The sequence below is a fragment of the Ambystoma mexicanum genome, chromosome 1q (assembly GCF_040938575.1).
Source record: "Ambystoma mexicanum isolate Mex_15411 chromosome 1q, UKY_AmexF1_1, whole genome shotgun sequence".
NCBI lineage: Eukaryota > Metazoa > Chordata > Amphibia > Caudata > Ambystomatidae > Ambystoma > Ambystoma mexicanum.
This window is the reverse complement of record NC_090922.1, coordinates 1,219,834,520-1,219,852,343: the sequence shown is the minus strand read 5'-3', so window position 1 is coordinate 1,219,852,343 and position 17,824 is coordinate 1,219,834,520. Positions and strand designations below refer to the sequence as shown.

General features: G+C 42.7%; 1 protein-coding gene across 2 annotated transcripts in view; it reads left to right on the top strand.

Moving 5' to 3' along the window:
• The window catches only part of AK4 (adenylate kinase 4), a 499,316-nt gene extending 481,916 nt beyond the window's left edge, over window positions 1-17,400 (top strand). For both annotated transcript variants that reach the window (XM_069641982.1, XM_069641983.1), the window contains exon 6: window positions 10,186-17,400. In XM_069641982.1, coding sequence (XP_069498083.1) covers window positions 10,186-10,324 — 139 coding nt within the window. In that variant the 3' untranslated portion in view covers window positions 10,325-17,400. The remainder of the gene's footprint in view (window positions 1-10,185) is intronic.
• Window positions 17,401-17,824: the final 424 nt, after the last annotated feature.

The following is a 17,824-nucleotide window of genomic DNA, read 5'->3' as shown; positions in this document are numbered from 1 at the left end:
TCCATGTCGCCTTGCTTCCAAGGTAAGCACGTTGCCCCTGAGCTATCCTCCCAAGACTGGGGGGATGTTGGGCCGTAGAAATAATGTGTTGTGCCCTGTTCTAATCTGGAGGGTGATGAGATGAACAAGACTCGATGAGTGACGGTGACATGAAAAACGATATGTTATGTTCATGGATTAGAGTGGATGTGATCTCTTGTTTTGGAGTAGAAATACCAGGCATGTTGTAAGTAGGGTCCATGAGGGCAACTACATTGAGTCACGGAACAGTGCTTCTCCATCACATTGACCACCTTTGTCTCTACTTAACTGAGCCATAGATATGGAAGAAATGACTATAGAGTTAGTTCATTAAGGAATGCTTGGTCCTGTTAGTAGTTACATTCAGGCTCGATTTTACTTGTAGCACTCTATTACCAAGGTGAGAAATGGAATGTGGTTGTGCAGATTTAAATCTGCTGCAGGGGAATGTTCCAGATTCTTGAGATTTCAGGAGCTCAAATGGATTCTGCCACGAAAGTCATATCTGCTTAACAATTTCACTCTCAGGGGGCGCTCTTTGTTTGAAAATGCTGGTGTTAGTGGATTTTGTACCCGGGTGGGTCTGTCGGCCATTGGGTGTATAATAGAACTTACCAACATCCATATATATAAATTTTCTGCTCTGCATCAATAATTGGCAGGCCAGAACCTGTTAAGCCACACAGTGCCTACAATAAGCAAGGAAATGTGCACATGCAAAAGTTAAGTAACAGTTGTACATGTTGGTTTCCTTTTAATAATTGCCACAAAGGAAACCCTGTGCTATCATGCAGCTGTCGATTGATAATAGTTCTCCATTATTATATAGTAAGGAACATTATGGTGTGGAGTTTAGTCTTCCAAAGCGAAATTCATTTTAGCAGCAGTGGGGCTACACGTTAAAAATAAGGTGCCTCGCTGATTTCCCGCGTGGTATTGTGTGTTCAGGGCAGCAGGGAGCCAATTGGGACCGAAGCGGCGACAGGCAGTGGGTGCGCCCCTTCAAGGCATTTCGCAGCAGAGCCTGAAAGCTCAGCAGGACTTGGGACTCTACTCCTGGCCGAGACTTGGATGATCTCCCTGCAGCTCTCATCCAAGTGAGAGCGAGAGTTTAATGTGCCTTTGCTGTCTGATGAAAATTCACAAGCAAGGCAAGATTAGTGTTTTGGTAGTAGCACCATGTGGGATTCTACAATCAACGATGGGACGCTATTCACCACACAAGTACACATGCAAAAGTAGTGTTGTAACGTGAAGACAAATGTAAATATACCGACTTCTTAATCATTCTAAAGGGACATTCATCCTGATTGAAAATGGGAAGGAAGTGTATTTCAAGAGGCAAGGGAATACTCTATTGATAGTTTTCGATTTACCCATTTTTTATTTGCCTTCAAATAAATATGCATCATTGGCCCCTATTGGTAATTTCAAATGGGCAATAGCAAAACCATAACAAAAAGTATCAAGAAAAAAGTTTGGATAACTGGCACTACAAATACTGGCGTGCACTTCATGGATTACAAATGGAGGAACAAGAACAAAGCCGGTAAGATAGCTCATCGGGTTCAGCGCTCGCTGGTGCGATCTGAGCGTGATCTGCAGGTCGCAGGTTCGAATCCCGTCAAGTCCAACTCAGCCTTTCATCCTTTCTGAGGTCGATAAATCAGTACCAATTTCGGTTGGGTGATATTGTATGTAAATATGTGCTCTGTAAAGTGCTTTGGATTGAGGCGCTATGTAAATAACACATCATTATCATTAAGATTGCCTCAAGAATATGCCACGATCGCTTTCTTGAGATACATTCACCTTGAGTGCATGACCATGCTGAATTCAAGTGCCAATGTTATCAATGGTAGCAACAAGTCCTTTAAAAAGATAGTAAGAATTCATAATGTACTGACCAATCACACAAAGCTGGGATATGCTGCATGAGGTTTACTGAGCTTAAAGCAATAGACACTAAAAGAGATAGAAAGTGGGGGGAAAGGAGGTTATTTCTGTCTTGATAAGCATAAAGAAGTGTGCAATGCATGTCCTTTTTAAGCACGTTACATTTTGCTTCTTTGCTTGTTTTTAACCACTTTAAAAAGAATAGTGTAGGACACTTTTATTGGTTGAAAATCTTCATTAAAATGCATAAGACTGTGGACCACATCTTCCTTGGGATGGGTGCACACAATCTAGTTATGAAGCTGGTTGCCCTGTCTGAAAGTATCGGTGCTGTAATTGAGGGGTTGACTATGGTCTGTGCCATGCCCCTTAAGCAGTTCGCAATGTGGAGGGGAACAATGGCTACACAAAGGGGATTGCATGATATGTTTTCTTTCACTGTTTCTTTCAGTCTTGGTAGTACAGTTGTAACGGATATTATATAGGCTGAAATTACTTTGTATATTGTAAACGTCTTCCATTCAGAAAATAAAGCTACAATTACCCTCGTTCTGCTCAGCCTGTTATTATAGTGATACATGCATATAGTCAGGTTGGTTTATTGTGATTTGTGACTTCCCTCCCTATCACTCCTAGCCCTTATCCCTCCCACCCCCCCTCTCTCATCCCTCTCTCTCTGCACTTGCACGCTCTGAATGCTCACACGGCCGAGTAGGACTGCTTCTTTCATTGTTAGATTTGCCTTTGACTCCCTTGTTCCCTCCCTGTTGCTGTGTGGGCGCTTTGAAACACAATTTACTTGATGTATAAGCGCCTTACAAATGCACACTAAATTAGTCATGTCAAGTGATATCTGATTGTGTGTTTAATTATTTTTCTTTACAAACCTCTCACTTGTCTGCCATGACTCCACTCACTCCATCCCTGCCCCCATTGATGAGGCTTCATCCTCCAATTCCTCCAACCCTCTGCCGAGTTGCAACTCCTTAGTATTTACAGCACTGAAAAATATCACACGCTTGCAGAACCAAACACAGCCCCGCCATCAGGGGAGCCTTTCTTTACATACTTTGTGAGGGGCCTGGTGAAAGGGCTACCTGCACACACAGCATCTCACATGCCCTGCCCTGCCCACCAGGGGCCCATACTTTCTGGGACATGGGATGTGAGGTCTGGAAATGGATGTGTGCTCTGGCTAGGATTCACTGATTTAGAAATCAGCAAAGAGTTAAGGGTGATGACTTTGGGATTACGCAATTACAGAAGCAATTAACTGCACTCTGTGCACACAGGTGCACACATAATAAAATGTTGCATTCTTGCTGGGGCCAGATGAGGACCACATGAGCTGTACCTGCATATTCAAATAAGAAACTAGCAATCATTGCTGTGCTGGTCCCTCCAGGCAAGGAAATGGTGCAGTGAAGAGTGGGCACATTCTGTGCCCTTTTGGAACTGGAACCACCTGTCAGGACTGTCAGATGTATGTCTTACCTGGTCTCTTTTGATGGCTCTTTTGGGGTAGAGGTAAGGTCTTTCGTTCCGGGCAGCCACTCTGCTCCCTGGGATAACAGAGTCGCAAGATGGCAACCTCGGAGGGCAAACCTAATGTGAGGGAAAACTCAAGAGAGAAAAAACCCTCGGTGTAGAAAGCTGCTCATGGAGTTTTGGATAAGCAGTAGCAGATGATGGTATTCCAGTACTCCAAGGTATCATGCAGGAGTAAGTAATCCAAAATATGATGTAGGAGTATGTAATCCAAGGTATGATGCAAAAGTAAGAGGAAAATAAGAACACAGAGTGGCAAGGAATAAGGCAGGAGAGGCCCTGGAGGAATATCGGCAGCATGGGAGAAAAAGGAAACACTAGGAAATAGGTTAAATGCAGAAGGACAAGGAGTAAGCAAGGTAAGAACTGAGCATAGTGGCAACACGGGGGAGGGGGAGTGCAGTTGCAACGCAAGGCTTACCATCTAACCAGCGTCTTTATGGAGACTGTGGTGAAAGAAGCAGTTCAAGTTCAGCACTTAATGACGCATACACCTAAGGTGGGTGCCATTTTGGTAAGGGCAATGATGGATGCAAGAAAGCACCATCTTGAAGGTGCACTGCTGCACCTCCAACCCGCAAGCAAAGACCAGCGGTGCGGAAACCTAACACCATCACTGTGGGTCACCTTTGCGACTCTCCAAACTTCAATGACGGCAGTGAAGTGCCAGTGACCTACGAGTAGGGGAGTGCTGTCCAGAGTGGTGAAGGTTGTAAGGCGCTTTCACGTCCCCAAGCATATTAGGGAATTGAGGGTACCTCCATGAAGGTGCAGGGTGCAGCAGGTAAAGATGACCACACTGCATGGGAAAGAGAGTACACAAAGCCTGAAGTGAAGCGCAAACCTCCTTATTGCGCTCTCCATCTCGTAATGCAGAGCGCAGTAAAACTTCACTGCGCATGTGTGAGGCTGCACTCGCCCATTCACTGTGCCATGGAGTGATGAGTTTGAGCCCGTCCACCTTTAACCATGTCCTTACAGGACACCACATCTCCCCTTTTGGGCATACAAAACATTCACGTTTCTCTCTGTCCTTAGATTTCCATTGTTAGCCGTATTGGTCTCCTGATGTTTTTCGCTGGTCTCGTCAGAAGCTCACTTGGTGCATCCCTAGTTTCATTCTCTGGACCACTTTCCTGGTTCACCTCACTGCTTTCTTCATTGAAATCTTCTCCTTTGGTGTTGTATATTTTGAAGTAAAAATGTTTCCACATGATTACTAGTTCAGCAGATTGGGTCATCACCATCAAAACTTTCACATGTAATATGACCATGGGATTGGGATGAAATGGGGAATTGATTTCCTTTGTGGTCTTCAACAAACAAGGACCTTGTCCCCCGTCTGTATGACAGAGTTCCTGGCATGACTCATTGCATCCGCATAGCATTTCATGTCTTTGAAGCATCCATAGCTAGCACATTTTCAATGCCGTTGTCGGGGCACCCGGAATGTGAGAAAGTCTTGTCTTCACCTTTCGCCCAAAGAGCAGCTCAGAGGGACACCACCTGGTCGTTCCGTGAGTAGAGTTCCTGTAATCTCAAAGCATATTACACACTGCCTGATTGAGTGACATTGATCTTAGTTTATTCTGCTGAAGAACCTTCTTCAAACTGCCCATTAACTGTTCAACCATGCCATTGGCCTTAGGCCATAAGGGAGTAATCTTCTTGTGATGGATGTTCATGTAGCTCATGAATCGAGCAAACGTAAGGCCTCTGAATGGCGGACCATTGTCCGACTTGAGTACCTCCGGAATACACCATGCAGAGAATAGGTTGTCTAGTTCCAGGATGATGGTGCTTGCTGCCGTGAAAGATATAATTTGCACGATGGGGAATTGGGAGTATTTGTACATGACAACCATCCAATATTTGCTGTCACCAAAGGGTCCGAAGAAATTTGAGAGATGAGTCCATGGCAAACCTGGCATCTCTGACATCTGGAGAGGTTCGGGATTGCTTGCCATCAATGTGCTCTGGCACAAGTGACATGCCCTGATTGTATGTTCCACCATCTCTTCTATTCCGGGAAACCACATGGTATCTCTGATGTGATGTTTGGTGGCCTCCATTGCTCGGTACCCTTCATGGGCCAGGTCTATAACTTGTTGCTGCAGATCTGTGGGGATGATAATACGATTTCCCCTCATAATGAGTCCATCAGCTGACACAGAACAATTCATATCTCACCTGTTTAAATGCCGACGGATTTCGGAGTGGATGCCGTGACATGAAGTCCACTGGGTTATGTTCTTTCCCTGGTTTGTGAATTTCAAATCTTGTAACCGTATTCCCCACCTCTCTGTGTGTTTGCATCTTGCACTGAGGATTTCCATATATGTTCACCAGAGCCTGATGATCTGTCACTATGGTAAATGGTTTTCCTAACCGAAACATCTGAACATTTTTGCAGGCCCATACAATTGTGAGGCCTTCTTTTTCAAGTTGAGAGTAATGTTTCTCTACGTGTAAAACATTTGCCTGCAAACGTGTTCACTGTCCTGGGCATTTCTCTCCCTTGTCGATGCTGACCAGAATTGCCTCTAGACCCACTGGACTGACGATTACTGTCAGTTCTGTGCACATGGTCAGGTCAAAGTATGCCATGTGTTCTACTGACGCAATGCTCTTTTGATCTGCTTGAATGCATCCTAGCACTCCTGTGACCACTTCAACCCCATTCCTTGCTTGGTGAGCTCCCTAAGAGGGGCAGTGTTGGTGGCAAAATCCCTGAGATAACAGCTGCAATAGATTGCCATCCCTAAGAATGATCTGACATCTCTGGAATGTGCATTTTTCAAAGTTCAAAGTTAGCCCGCTTCTACAAGTGCATTAAACACCTGTCGGAGTGCTTGATTTTGTTGTTCAGTGGTGGCGCTGAATATCAGAATGTCATCACTACAGTTGAAGCTGTTTCCTATGTGTCGAATAAACCTTTGGGACACTGTTGAAAATCTCTGCCGCTGAGGATATGCCAAATCTGAGCCTCTTGTATCTGAATAATCTGATGTGGGTTGCAAATGTTATGTATCAGGACTGTTCATCAAGCTCGATCTGATGATATTCTTTGTTTAGATCAAGCTTCGTGAATATTTTTGCTCAATTCAATAAACTAACCATATCACTGAGGTGCATTCCACTGTGCCTTTTATGTCCAATTGCTTTGTTGGCCTACCTCATTTCCACACATATGCATAACTTGTGAAGTGTTCCTTTCTTAGGCACTGCTACCATTTGAGTTACCCAGGGCGTCTCGCTACTTGCTGGTTCAATGATATCATCTGCCAGTATGCATCGTAGTTCCTTTTCCACCTGAGGCTGAAGGTGAATTGGTATTCTCTGTGAATGTTGTCCTACTGACGCAATGGATTAATCGATGTGGAGTGATGGGGATTCCCTTTCAGGCATCCGATACCTTTAAATAGTGCTGGAAACGCCTGCATTATAGGTGCATCATGTTGCATGGAGTAAATCACTGTAGCAAGGTTTATTTCAATGTCTGTAGGGTGGCTCAATAGATTACTTCCGGGTGTCTCCCCTTGTAATCTCCCCTGATAGTATATTAAGCTCAGCAACTGCACTTCATTCTGGTGTTTTGTGGAAATCTTTACATGATTGCGTACCTGGCCTTTTGCAGACCTCTGAAAAACGTTCAATTGTGATGCTGTCAGTCGTGGAGGATGGGTCATCTTGCAAAAATGACATGCATATGATATTTAGAGTTGCACCTCTGTCAATGACTAACTTGGCCTGATGTTCACCCACTCGTATGTCAACACCGCTTTCCTTCATCGTGTACGCATATTCATTGTGATACATTTCTCCAGATGGTGAGGGTGAAGGAGATCTTCCAGGGTGTCTTGTTTTACGTGGCTGACAAGATCTTTCCTTGCACTTGCGTCTCTTCTCATTGCAGGGTCATGCATGATATATTCTTGTCGTGCGTGGGTGAGGCTGTGTTCTTGCCTTCTGCTGGGTGGGGAGTTGCAGACTACCCCAGGTGGTACATTTTTGTCCGAATGCAGGGCATTTTACACCCGCTTCATGAGGAAAAGGCACGCCACAGTGGCAGCCTCTTCCTGATGATTGATATCTTCTTGGTGGATTAGTGGAGATTTCTTTGCTTCTCCCACCTTGCGTGATCTGATAGATTTGTTCCTTTGCCGATCCTTTGCTGACTTCAATCAGAGACGCCTGGGGGTCTGCTCTGGCTTCCGTTCTGGCCATCAGCAATATAGTAGCAAGTGGGAGTGATTCTCTTTAGTAAATTCTTCCGAAATGCTGACAAGCAACATCCTATGATTCTCAGGCTGATCGCTGCTTCATACGTAGATTTGTGGAAATCAGTGTGCTACCAACATGCGGAGGCGGGTTGCGAATACATCCATGCACTCACCTTCTATTTACCACCAATTGTTAAAGGTGTTCCTTTCGTGATATATATTTTTGTTAGGGTCAAAGTAGGTGCTTAGTGCTTCCTTGAGTCCCACCTATGATTCAACTTCATCTGGTGGGAAGGTGGGGGATGAGGTCTTTCACTTCATCACCTTCCAGGTTTACCAGCAATCTCCTGGCAAACTTGTCAGGTGCACCCACATGTAGAGGAGCAGCTGTATACCTCTGCAGGAGACCCCGCCCCCCTGCCTCCCATATGTTGGAGAAATGAGACAGTGCTGTGTTTGACACCTGCCGTTGTGCCAATACCACAACTTGTGTTCGAAAGAAGACAACCATTGAGACAACCTTACGGAATGTATCCCCGAAATGATGAAAACCTAAGGGAGCATCTCACTGAAGTAATATGAAAAAGAGCAAAGAAAGAAGCTAGCAAAGTCCTCTGGCTGAAGAGGATGTAGGGATCCTACGGAAACTAATGACTAAAGAATCAAGTGAGCTTTTAAATACAAAGAAGATTACACGTGCACGAAGTGCTACAGAAAATCAACTGTTTCATAATTGTACAGATGCTGAAAGGAAAGGTAGAGTAAGGGCCTCGTTACAAGTTTGCCGGTCTGGAAACAATGGTACCAGTAAGCTTGCCGGTACTGTTGTTTCCGGACCGGCAAACTACGAGTTCTGCGAGCGGGTGCCTTTCAGAATGCCAGCTCTGACCTGGCGGGCGGAACGGCACCCGCTCGCAGATCTTGAAGGATGCACCGGCACAGTTGCACACAGTGCCGGTGCAGAGTAGAAACTGTTCTTGTTGGTTTGCCCAATAAAATGTGCATGGTTGCAATGGGCACAGGGTGGTTGCCTTGGCCAGATCCCTGATAACAATAATTATACAATGGTAGTTATACCACTGTTTATTATAATTACATTTTTATTTCAGGAATTTTTACATGGCCATAAATGTGTTATTCTTGTAATAAGGGACCGTTGCTCGAAACACCAGAGCTTTATTGTAGCAAGAACCAAATGTAAATACGAATGAATTATGTGTTATTAGCATTTACATTATGTATTAGACTTTGAATACTAGTCCTAATCTTCCTTCTCTTTCTCTTTTTTCATCTTGTACAGAATATATACAAGTTTTGATAACCTCGAAAAACCCAAGTAGGGCGAAACATTGGCACGTGCTGTACAATGAGTTATTGTTGGAAACAGATTTCAATCATGATGAATGATCGGAATGTGATTAAGCTTTAGTTTTGAACTTTAGATGAATGTATTTTAGGATATATGATCAAACTGTGATAGGTGTTTGGACTAATGCAAAGAATCATTATAGATCCTATTGGATCAGTTTCAAATGATGATTTTGAGATAGTTAGTTCTGTGAGGATCAGCTTGCCCCAAGAAGGGAAACGGTTGGCCTGCCAATAACTGGTTGGGCCCAAGTTCTCCTTTGTAGGGATCCATTGGGTACACAGAGGGGCATTGGCAGATCTAGGGGGCTCTGACGGTCTCATCCAATCCTGATGCACCCTATGTCACCCGGAAAGGAGCGAAAGTTGACCAGTGCCCCATGAAGAGCTGCTTGCCCACCCCCTCATCCCCTGCACTAAAACCTGCCTCCACCTACAGACTGTACATAGAGGGATATTATTAATTTCGAAGGTGCCATGGCAGGTGCTTTTGTGGAAAATATTCAGTGTCCTTCTGCAAAGGGACAAAGCATATTCTCCTTCCGGAATTCCTTGTGCTGGTGGCGGCTCCCGCTGTGCAAGTAGTCATAGGTTTGAAAAGATCACTGTACAGATTTCTTTGAGGCCAACATTGTTTTTTTCCACTGAGCATAGATCACTCTTTCACATTTAATTAAGAGTGCCAATAGCATCAAGGAGATTGCCACGGGTAGCTGGTGGTACTCCTAACTAATTTATAAGGCCAGTAGTATCAAGGAGATTGCCACTGGTAACCGATGGTGCTCGTAACTACCCTCAAATGACTTCCATATTGCTCGCGAGCCTTGCACTTTGCCCCTCCTCCTCATCTATACCTACTCCTGGCCATTCTACGCCATTTTTATTTTCTATGACCAAAATGCTATCATCAGTTTCAAGTAGGTTTTTTCCGGTAAACCGACGTAAGGCTAAAAACAGCATATGATTTTCTAGTTTGATTTTTTTTAAAAAACATTTCGACTTGTTTGCTTTGACATTTGTTTTCTGTGGCTCTGAAGCAACCTAACACCTACTAGATGTCTTTTCACTGTGATTTTCTTTCTATAGATCACTTTTTAATTTGAGCTCTTGTGTGATTTATTTTTTCCAGGAGCAGAGGGGTCCTGCACACCATTTCTGGGACTGAGACCAACAGAATCTGGCCGTACATTTATACACTGCTAAGCACCAAGGTCACACCTGTCCACCCAGAGGACACAAGACTAGCATTCCAAGCTGAGGAGCACTAGGACCGCAGGACGTGTGCTGGATTGTGCTGGATTGTACGTGGAGAACACGTGCGAGCTGTGTACTTAGAATATTGTGCGCCATCCATCGTGGCTTATTTAGCACTTACGAAAATACAGTTTTTGCATGAAAACTGTTTTATTTTTGTTGACATCTGAATTTAAAACATGTGACTTTTTTAGTTTCTAGATTTCAAGGTGAAATATGTTGTATAACTCGAAGATATATTGCCATAGAAGAATATTGTGATTTTTTTTGTTTGTTTGTAGTTTTGTAGTGTTGGGTTTGTTTTGTGTCTGGTTGATCATGCCATGGAAATAGGGAAATCCTTACTAAGTGGTAGCCTTCTCCTTATGGCCATGTCTAACCTTTCCAGTATTGTAAATGAAAGATGTAACCTTATATGAATCATGTCCGCAATGAGTACATTTAAAGTCGTAAGAAGTTCTCATTTCAGGCTTTGGGGTGGTTAAGGCAGCAGCATAGGCCTACAACGAAAAGAACAAACACTACAGCTCAGCTTACTAATCTCTGGGAAATGCACAAAGTAAGTGATGTGCGAATTGTACTATTCCTGATTTCCAGGCAGGTTCCAGAAAGTACTTGGGACTGATCCCCTGTACTCCATAGCAAAGCCCTGTTCTAGAATATGCGAATACTGAAATAACCAATGTATATAGGAAAAACGTAAACATTGCTGTTACTAATCAATATCCACGTGCATCTCGTATGAGCACCACACCCTTCAATGAATGTCATACTGTATTGGCATATACGATGGCCCACGTGGATGTGTACATGCAGCCAAGCAAGGCCCATTGAAACCGCCAACGCAAAATGGCGGCTGTGAGAGGTGGCGCACTAAGCGTGAGCATCTCCAAAATGGGGGGAGGCTGGTACCTTATTTGAGATATGCATGCCGCGCGCCTAGGCCCCATTCCAGAGGAGCTGCACTGTGATTACCACACTGTAAACATAGAACGGTCGATGGGAATACCCGTTATTACGTGAAATGGTCACTCGTTTGCGTGAAAGTACTCGCACCGCTGGAGGTTGGCCAATGCTATAGCCAAACGTGTATATACAGTATAAATATTTTATTACAATACATTTAAAACCTCAAATCTGTGCTAGTGCAACTAGCACACTTGAATAGATATTTTACCCGTTTGCACGTGCCAAGCGCTAATAGACTATGGTGAAAACTTGCATCTGTCCTTTAAAAAACAAAAAAAAGAAAGGAGTAACTTGCATTTTGTGACTCAGCCGGGGGCATGCACACAGCTACATTTCTTTTTTCATGTGAAATATTGTTCCCACTGTGGATCTGCTTATCCATTGCTTTATACACCCCCCTACTGTTTAAATTGTGTATCGCAGTTTCTTGTTTCAATGAAAGTGCCTTGTGATTACAGCCACCCCAGTAAAATTATTGTACAATGAAAACAAAAAACGTAAGATGCTGCTTTACTGAGATTCACTGTGGCAACATAACTAGTTTGCTAGCATCCAAAGAAATTCGAGATTTTAAGGGCAGGAAGGCGAGTAATAATGCATTCTTTTATATTTATTTTTATCAACCGTAAGGAAAAACGTTGGTACTGGGACCACAACCCTTTGAGGAGTGCTATTCGTCTGTGACATGGCAACGTATACATTAGCAGAGCAATAAGCAAGGTAATTGCAGAACATTTCTTGTTAAGCTGAAGTGGCCAATCTGTAAGAATTTTTCCGAACAATAAGAGTGTGATACAGGAAATGCGCACCCTCCACTACACTTGACTTCAATGGGTCCAGGTTCTTCGTTACACACCAGCAAACCCAGACGTTCCAGGTAGAAACTATACCTTTCCATACATGATGCCAACATTTTGGAGCTCCTGGGAGAGAGGAGATGTTACAGGAAGCAGGAGAAAGTTTTTCCCCATTGGATTGCATTGGGGATTTAATTATTTTAGGCATGAGAAAGCTAAAAAAGCGGGAATCTTACGCCTCTATCAGGAGGGATAGTAGGTATGTGTGTCTTTGTGCACATGGGGCCATGATTCTCACAAAAACCTCACAGCTACCTCTGAAAGGTCCGTGGAGGGAAATCAAATCCCGGAATTCCCCAAACCACGTCTACTGTCCAGGAGTGCTGTGGGTTAATTTCCCTTAGCATGAAAACCTGGGTTCTTTCCTGGATAATGGGATGGACGCAACGCTCTAGGTTTGACATGAATCCCGGGACCACCGGGAGGAGAGGTAGAGCAATGTATTTGCTCACTTACAAAGCTATCAGATACCACGCTTGTGTAACATGAGGGGGAATACTAGAATGTTTGACTTTTGTCTGCAAACCTTTTGAAGCCATGAAATAAGGGGAAAGGGACGGAATGCATAAAGCAAACTTTGACCCCAGGTTTGGAAAAATGCCTGTTTCCATGGTGCCTGTGCCTGACCCACATTTGAAAAAGATTGTAAGCCGTATATTCAGACCTGAAACAACAGTCCCAGCCGCCTGAAATCACAATGGAGACTAAAGTGCTTGAACATTGGTTTGAACAGATGCCAATTAATGCAGTCCACCGGTCCTGTAGCACTAGTTTACCACCGTATTGTGCAAACCTTCAAGAATTTCAGCTGATGCCAAGTGATGCGGACAGCGAAGCTCCCATCACATATTGGTCATGTTTAGAAGAGCCCTCAAATGTGTTAGCTCTAAGCAATGGATCTAGTGGATGCTGGCACATGTTCCATGTGTAGAATGTTGGTGGTGGAGCAATGGACCTGATCTTTTGCAAAGATCCTCTGTCCCGGCTTGAGTTTTTTTTTCACACCTGGCATCCTGTCCCACCAGGTTTGCATCTGATTCTATGCGTTAATCTAGGAAGGCACTAAAGATGTCCCCACCAGTGCAGTCTCCACATAAAAGATCCATCCTCTGGTCTCTTTTTTTGGTGATGTCAAAGGCACCCAATCTACTTTGGACTGTTCTAGATGCAACTAAATGATCATCAGCCTCTAAGGTTCAGTCAGATGAGTGATAAAGGGTCGTTTATCTGGGTCAGATGTTTAAGGGATCTAACTAACAAGGAGAGAGCGATCCTCCATTCTCTTTTTTTTATGGAGTGAATATTTGACAAGGGATGGTGTAGGGAAGATGCATCTTCTGAAGTTCCAGGTCAACACAGATCTATCTTCAGTATAGGTAAACTTGTCTTACTTTTTCTGATTTAACGAGAAACGCAAGTCCGTCCAAGAGATTGAAAGCTTCGGAACATGGCTCTCCACCTGCCATTTTGAAAATATTGTCTAAATAAATCAAGAGTGGCTTCTCCTGTCTTTTTAGTAGTCTCCCTATGGACAAAGAAGCTGTGTGAAGCACCATGGTGCTGAAGAAAGACACGTGAACCGAAATCAGTTGAAATGGGGTAGAATGACTAACCGTTAAATCAATCAGCACCATGTGTTCACTTGAAGAAATGTCCCTGTTGCAACTAACCCATTTTGGGAAAGAAAACCAGTTGCGATTCTGGTACGTAGGTTTGATATCGACCCTGAAAGGAGCTGCCAAAGCCTGACTATCTTTGCTCCTCACTACTCAAATGACCTTGTTTTAATCAGTCCTTGGGATAAAACAATCTTTTAACTGTTGTTGAGAGTCCACCAAGTGTGGAAAAGATAGTGACCTATCTGCTAACGTTCTTAACATAATGTTTCCCGAAGAAGCCCATTAGTGTCTACCAGTTGATCTTTCAGCTAGGTGGCCAAATGCCTAGCTGAATTGAAGCTGCCACTTCTATTCAGTGTGCTATTTTTCTTCATTTATGCTCTTCAACTCTGAGTGAAGCTTTGGCATGACCGAAAAAAAGGTACCTCTGTGCGTCGCCACTATGGGCATCAAAGTCATTCGCTTTAGATGGGTCTGCCAGATAGAAACTCTTCACTAATGAACGCTCCATGTCCCACATCCAGAATCCTATCTTGGCAACAGTGCCAAGCCAATTACTGGGGTCTTTACCATATTTGTCCAGAAAGCACCCTATATTTGGATCAACAGATTGTGTCAGTGCTGGTTTCCCTTCTGAAGCAGGTTTCCAATAGTGAAACCTCACACCGCCCATGGATACACAATTACATTTTGAGGATACATGTAGCAAGGAGCACCATGTCTTAGAAATTTGGTGAACGAGAGGGCCATTGGTTAAAACATAACTTCTCCACTGAGGCCTCTACTGACTTCAGCACTTGTAGAAGTCTGATCAGAAGCAGGAGGCACTTCTTCATCCAAAGTATCCTAGTACATATGGGATGACCTGTACCCAGGGTCTAGTGCTGATGGTATCCGAGCAGACTAAGGGTTTAGATGAGTACCCAACATGACCAGTTATAGAGCCTAAGACCTAGGTATGTAGAGCCTGGGTAGAAGAAAGAAGTAGCTGTAACATAGTAAAACCAAAAAAATGAAAATGACCATCTCTACTGAAAGGTTAGTGGATAAGTTGAGCTTTGTCTTGTCCGTGGCATCAGAGATGGAAGTGTTCAGATACAAAATAGCCTACTGTCCAGGAGTGCTGTGGGTTCATAGGAAAGTCAATTTGAGCCAAGTCACACATTCCACAACGCCACCTAGTAGCCATCGCTGGAAGTTCACCTCCAGTTCTGCGCCACAACAGCAAGGCACATTGACACACAGTTTCAAAGTCTGCCGATGTTGCGTGTCTGTTGCCGTGAAATTAAGAATCTTCTTTGTGGGGCCATGCAGGTGCAAGCTGGACTCCTGTGAGTATGTAGCATTTTAAGGAAGACCATTCGGGGGTGAGAAGGCTATATTCCTCTATCTGTGCAGCAGCAAGCAAAGAGGATGTGCTGTGTCTGAATATTAGCTCTAGATAGGGAGAGAGGAGATAGCTGCCCCTTTGAAAGGGTTTTGGAAGTTGCATATATATATATATATATATATATATATATATATATATATATATATATATATATATATATATATATATATACATACACACACACACACACACAATCTGACGGACCTCGACGCGTGAAGTACCATGGGTACAGTAGACGTCACACTAAGGATAGTATTACTGGCACGCCCTGTCGACGTACCTTTTCGAGTTTAGAAAAAAAACAACTCTAATACTCTGCAGCTTCCACTAGATGTCGGCCTATGCATAGATTGTGAATCTAAGCAGATACAAGCATCAGAAATACGATTACGGGAGTAATGTATCATATATATATATATTAAATATATATATATATATATATATATTAAACGAAAAGGGATACCAATCAGGGGCGCAACAGCACTCCGGCTGTGCTCATAGTGATAAATTTGATATCTCAAACAAATCCACAGACAGACAGTGTTTACCGTGCAGCCAAAGTGTCCTTTATTGATTAAAAATGCATGGACAAAGAAGGCAGCAACAGTTTAGTGCAAAAAAAGGAGAACGACGCGTTTCACTTTGCTCGGGCTTCGTCTGGTATGTGACAAGGAGAGAGGACTGTTGTGTTATAGACAAAAGTGTGTAAGTCCATCTACAGTGTTTAGCACTTAGGTGAGTTAGCTATTGAAAGACAAAAACACAGCCATGTTGGAACTTTGTAAACACTCTTTCAGTGCCCTCATTTAAATCACATTAAAGGGAATACAAAGTTGTAGCTCCCCTTGCAGTCGTCCAAAATGTCATTTAACCCAAGTGGGTTAAAGGTGGACGATTTGCATGGGATTATTGGTTAAATATTAATTCTGTTCAAATTTCCACCATTTTGGAAATTATACAGACGAATAGGTATTCAACATTTCTTTTTTTGTCCAAACAGCCCAAGTGGGCGAAAGAAATGCCATATCTAATACTGCAGTAAAGTGCCATGTGCTTTCAAAATACAGATAATTCATATGTATTAAAGTGCTGTGTGCTACGTAAACAGAGATGAACTATTAAATAACAAAGTGCTATGTGCTATCAAAAAGTGCATATTGTAAAACCACATGTGATTCATACATATACCTGTGAGGCTGTATGTAGCCCTTGCGGGTGCCTTTATGGTATGTCTCTATCATATGGGTTTCAACATGAGTACACAAGGAGAACAAGGAAATCAAAAAATATATATATACTGTAAATATTCATAGTGATACACATGAGTCCGAACCCCAAAGTTGATCTGATATAAGAATAGAGGCAGTTTGTTACCCTTGCGGGCGCCTTTGTACTACTATTCGACCAACCCAGATCTTAGATAATCTTAATGAAGGATAACCGTTGTAAATAAAGAAATGCATGTTACCTTTTCATATTATTATGATGGCATCTCTAATGTATAAAAGCGCATAGTGCTACATATTAAAATTACATCTTATAATTAGGATACAACCATATTAAAATAAATGGATAATCCACAATTTGTAAAGAGTCACTTGATGACATAAAGATTACAACTAGAGATGCAAAATGCTGAATATAACAATCATGTATTATTAGACCCAAAGATTTGAAGAATTTAGGTCGCAGCATTTTTGACATTAGGGTTTTCACCTTATCCTTTGTATAGATCCTATTAGTTATTATCAAGGGGGTCCCTGCAATTCATGGATAATTTTAATCTTTCCATAAAATCCGCAATTTATATATATTCCTAGCACATACACGTTTTCCTTGTTGCTGATTAAACAGAAAAGAGAATTCAATAATAGATGTCTGTGCCATGCCTTACAATTAGAATTTAAGATCTACAATTTTTCTTCTTTAAAGACAATTCAAATGTCCTCACATTGATTTTATTTTCTTCCAGTACCCTGTTTGACACCTCATAACACCCTTAAACAATGCCAGGGTTCTGACTCGCATATTCCAAGCTGATTGCCTATTTGTACATGAAATAAAGCTGGAAGTGTTTGGAGCTAAAAGCTACCAATGGAAGAATTGGTCATGTGGCTACCCAAGTCATTTGCTATAGCTGTTTAAAAAAAAAGAAATGTTACTTGATAAGTATTAGTCTGTTCCTAATTTGTAATCAAGTTGATTTGTCATTATCTGATTTTTGTTTAATGCTGGATAAAATGTTATGCATATCATCACTGTGTCATCCTTTCTCGTGTGGTCAGATATGACTCCCTTGACTTTGTATAAGTGCCTTATGTGACAAACCTGAGAAAATGACTGTCTAAGCAAGGATGCGTTCTTAAAACTTTTTCTTGATGCAGAATTTTCTTGATCAGTTCAATTTGTATTGAGGACCTTCTGAGTCTCAGGTTTTAGATGCTTAAGGTGTTAAAACAACTGCCAATTTCCTATGCAGCCACCTCCCAATTCGTTCCACCTGTTTCAGATTCTGCTGCATAGACACATGTTCCTTCTTCTCTGGGTTCCCGATTGGGCCCACTTTCATCATTTCTCATTCTTAACGTAATGTCCCGATTTTGTTCTTGAACCTGACCCCTGAGGGCATAGTTCGCATCTACTGTCAACTACACACCACTGCCTTATTAATGCAGTGCA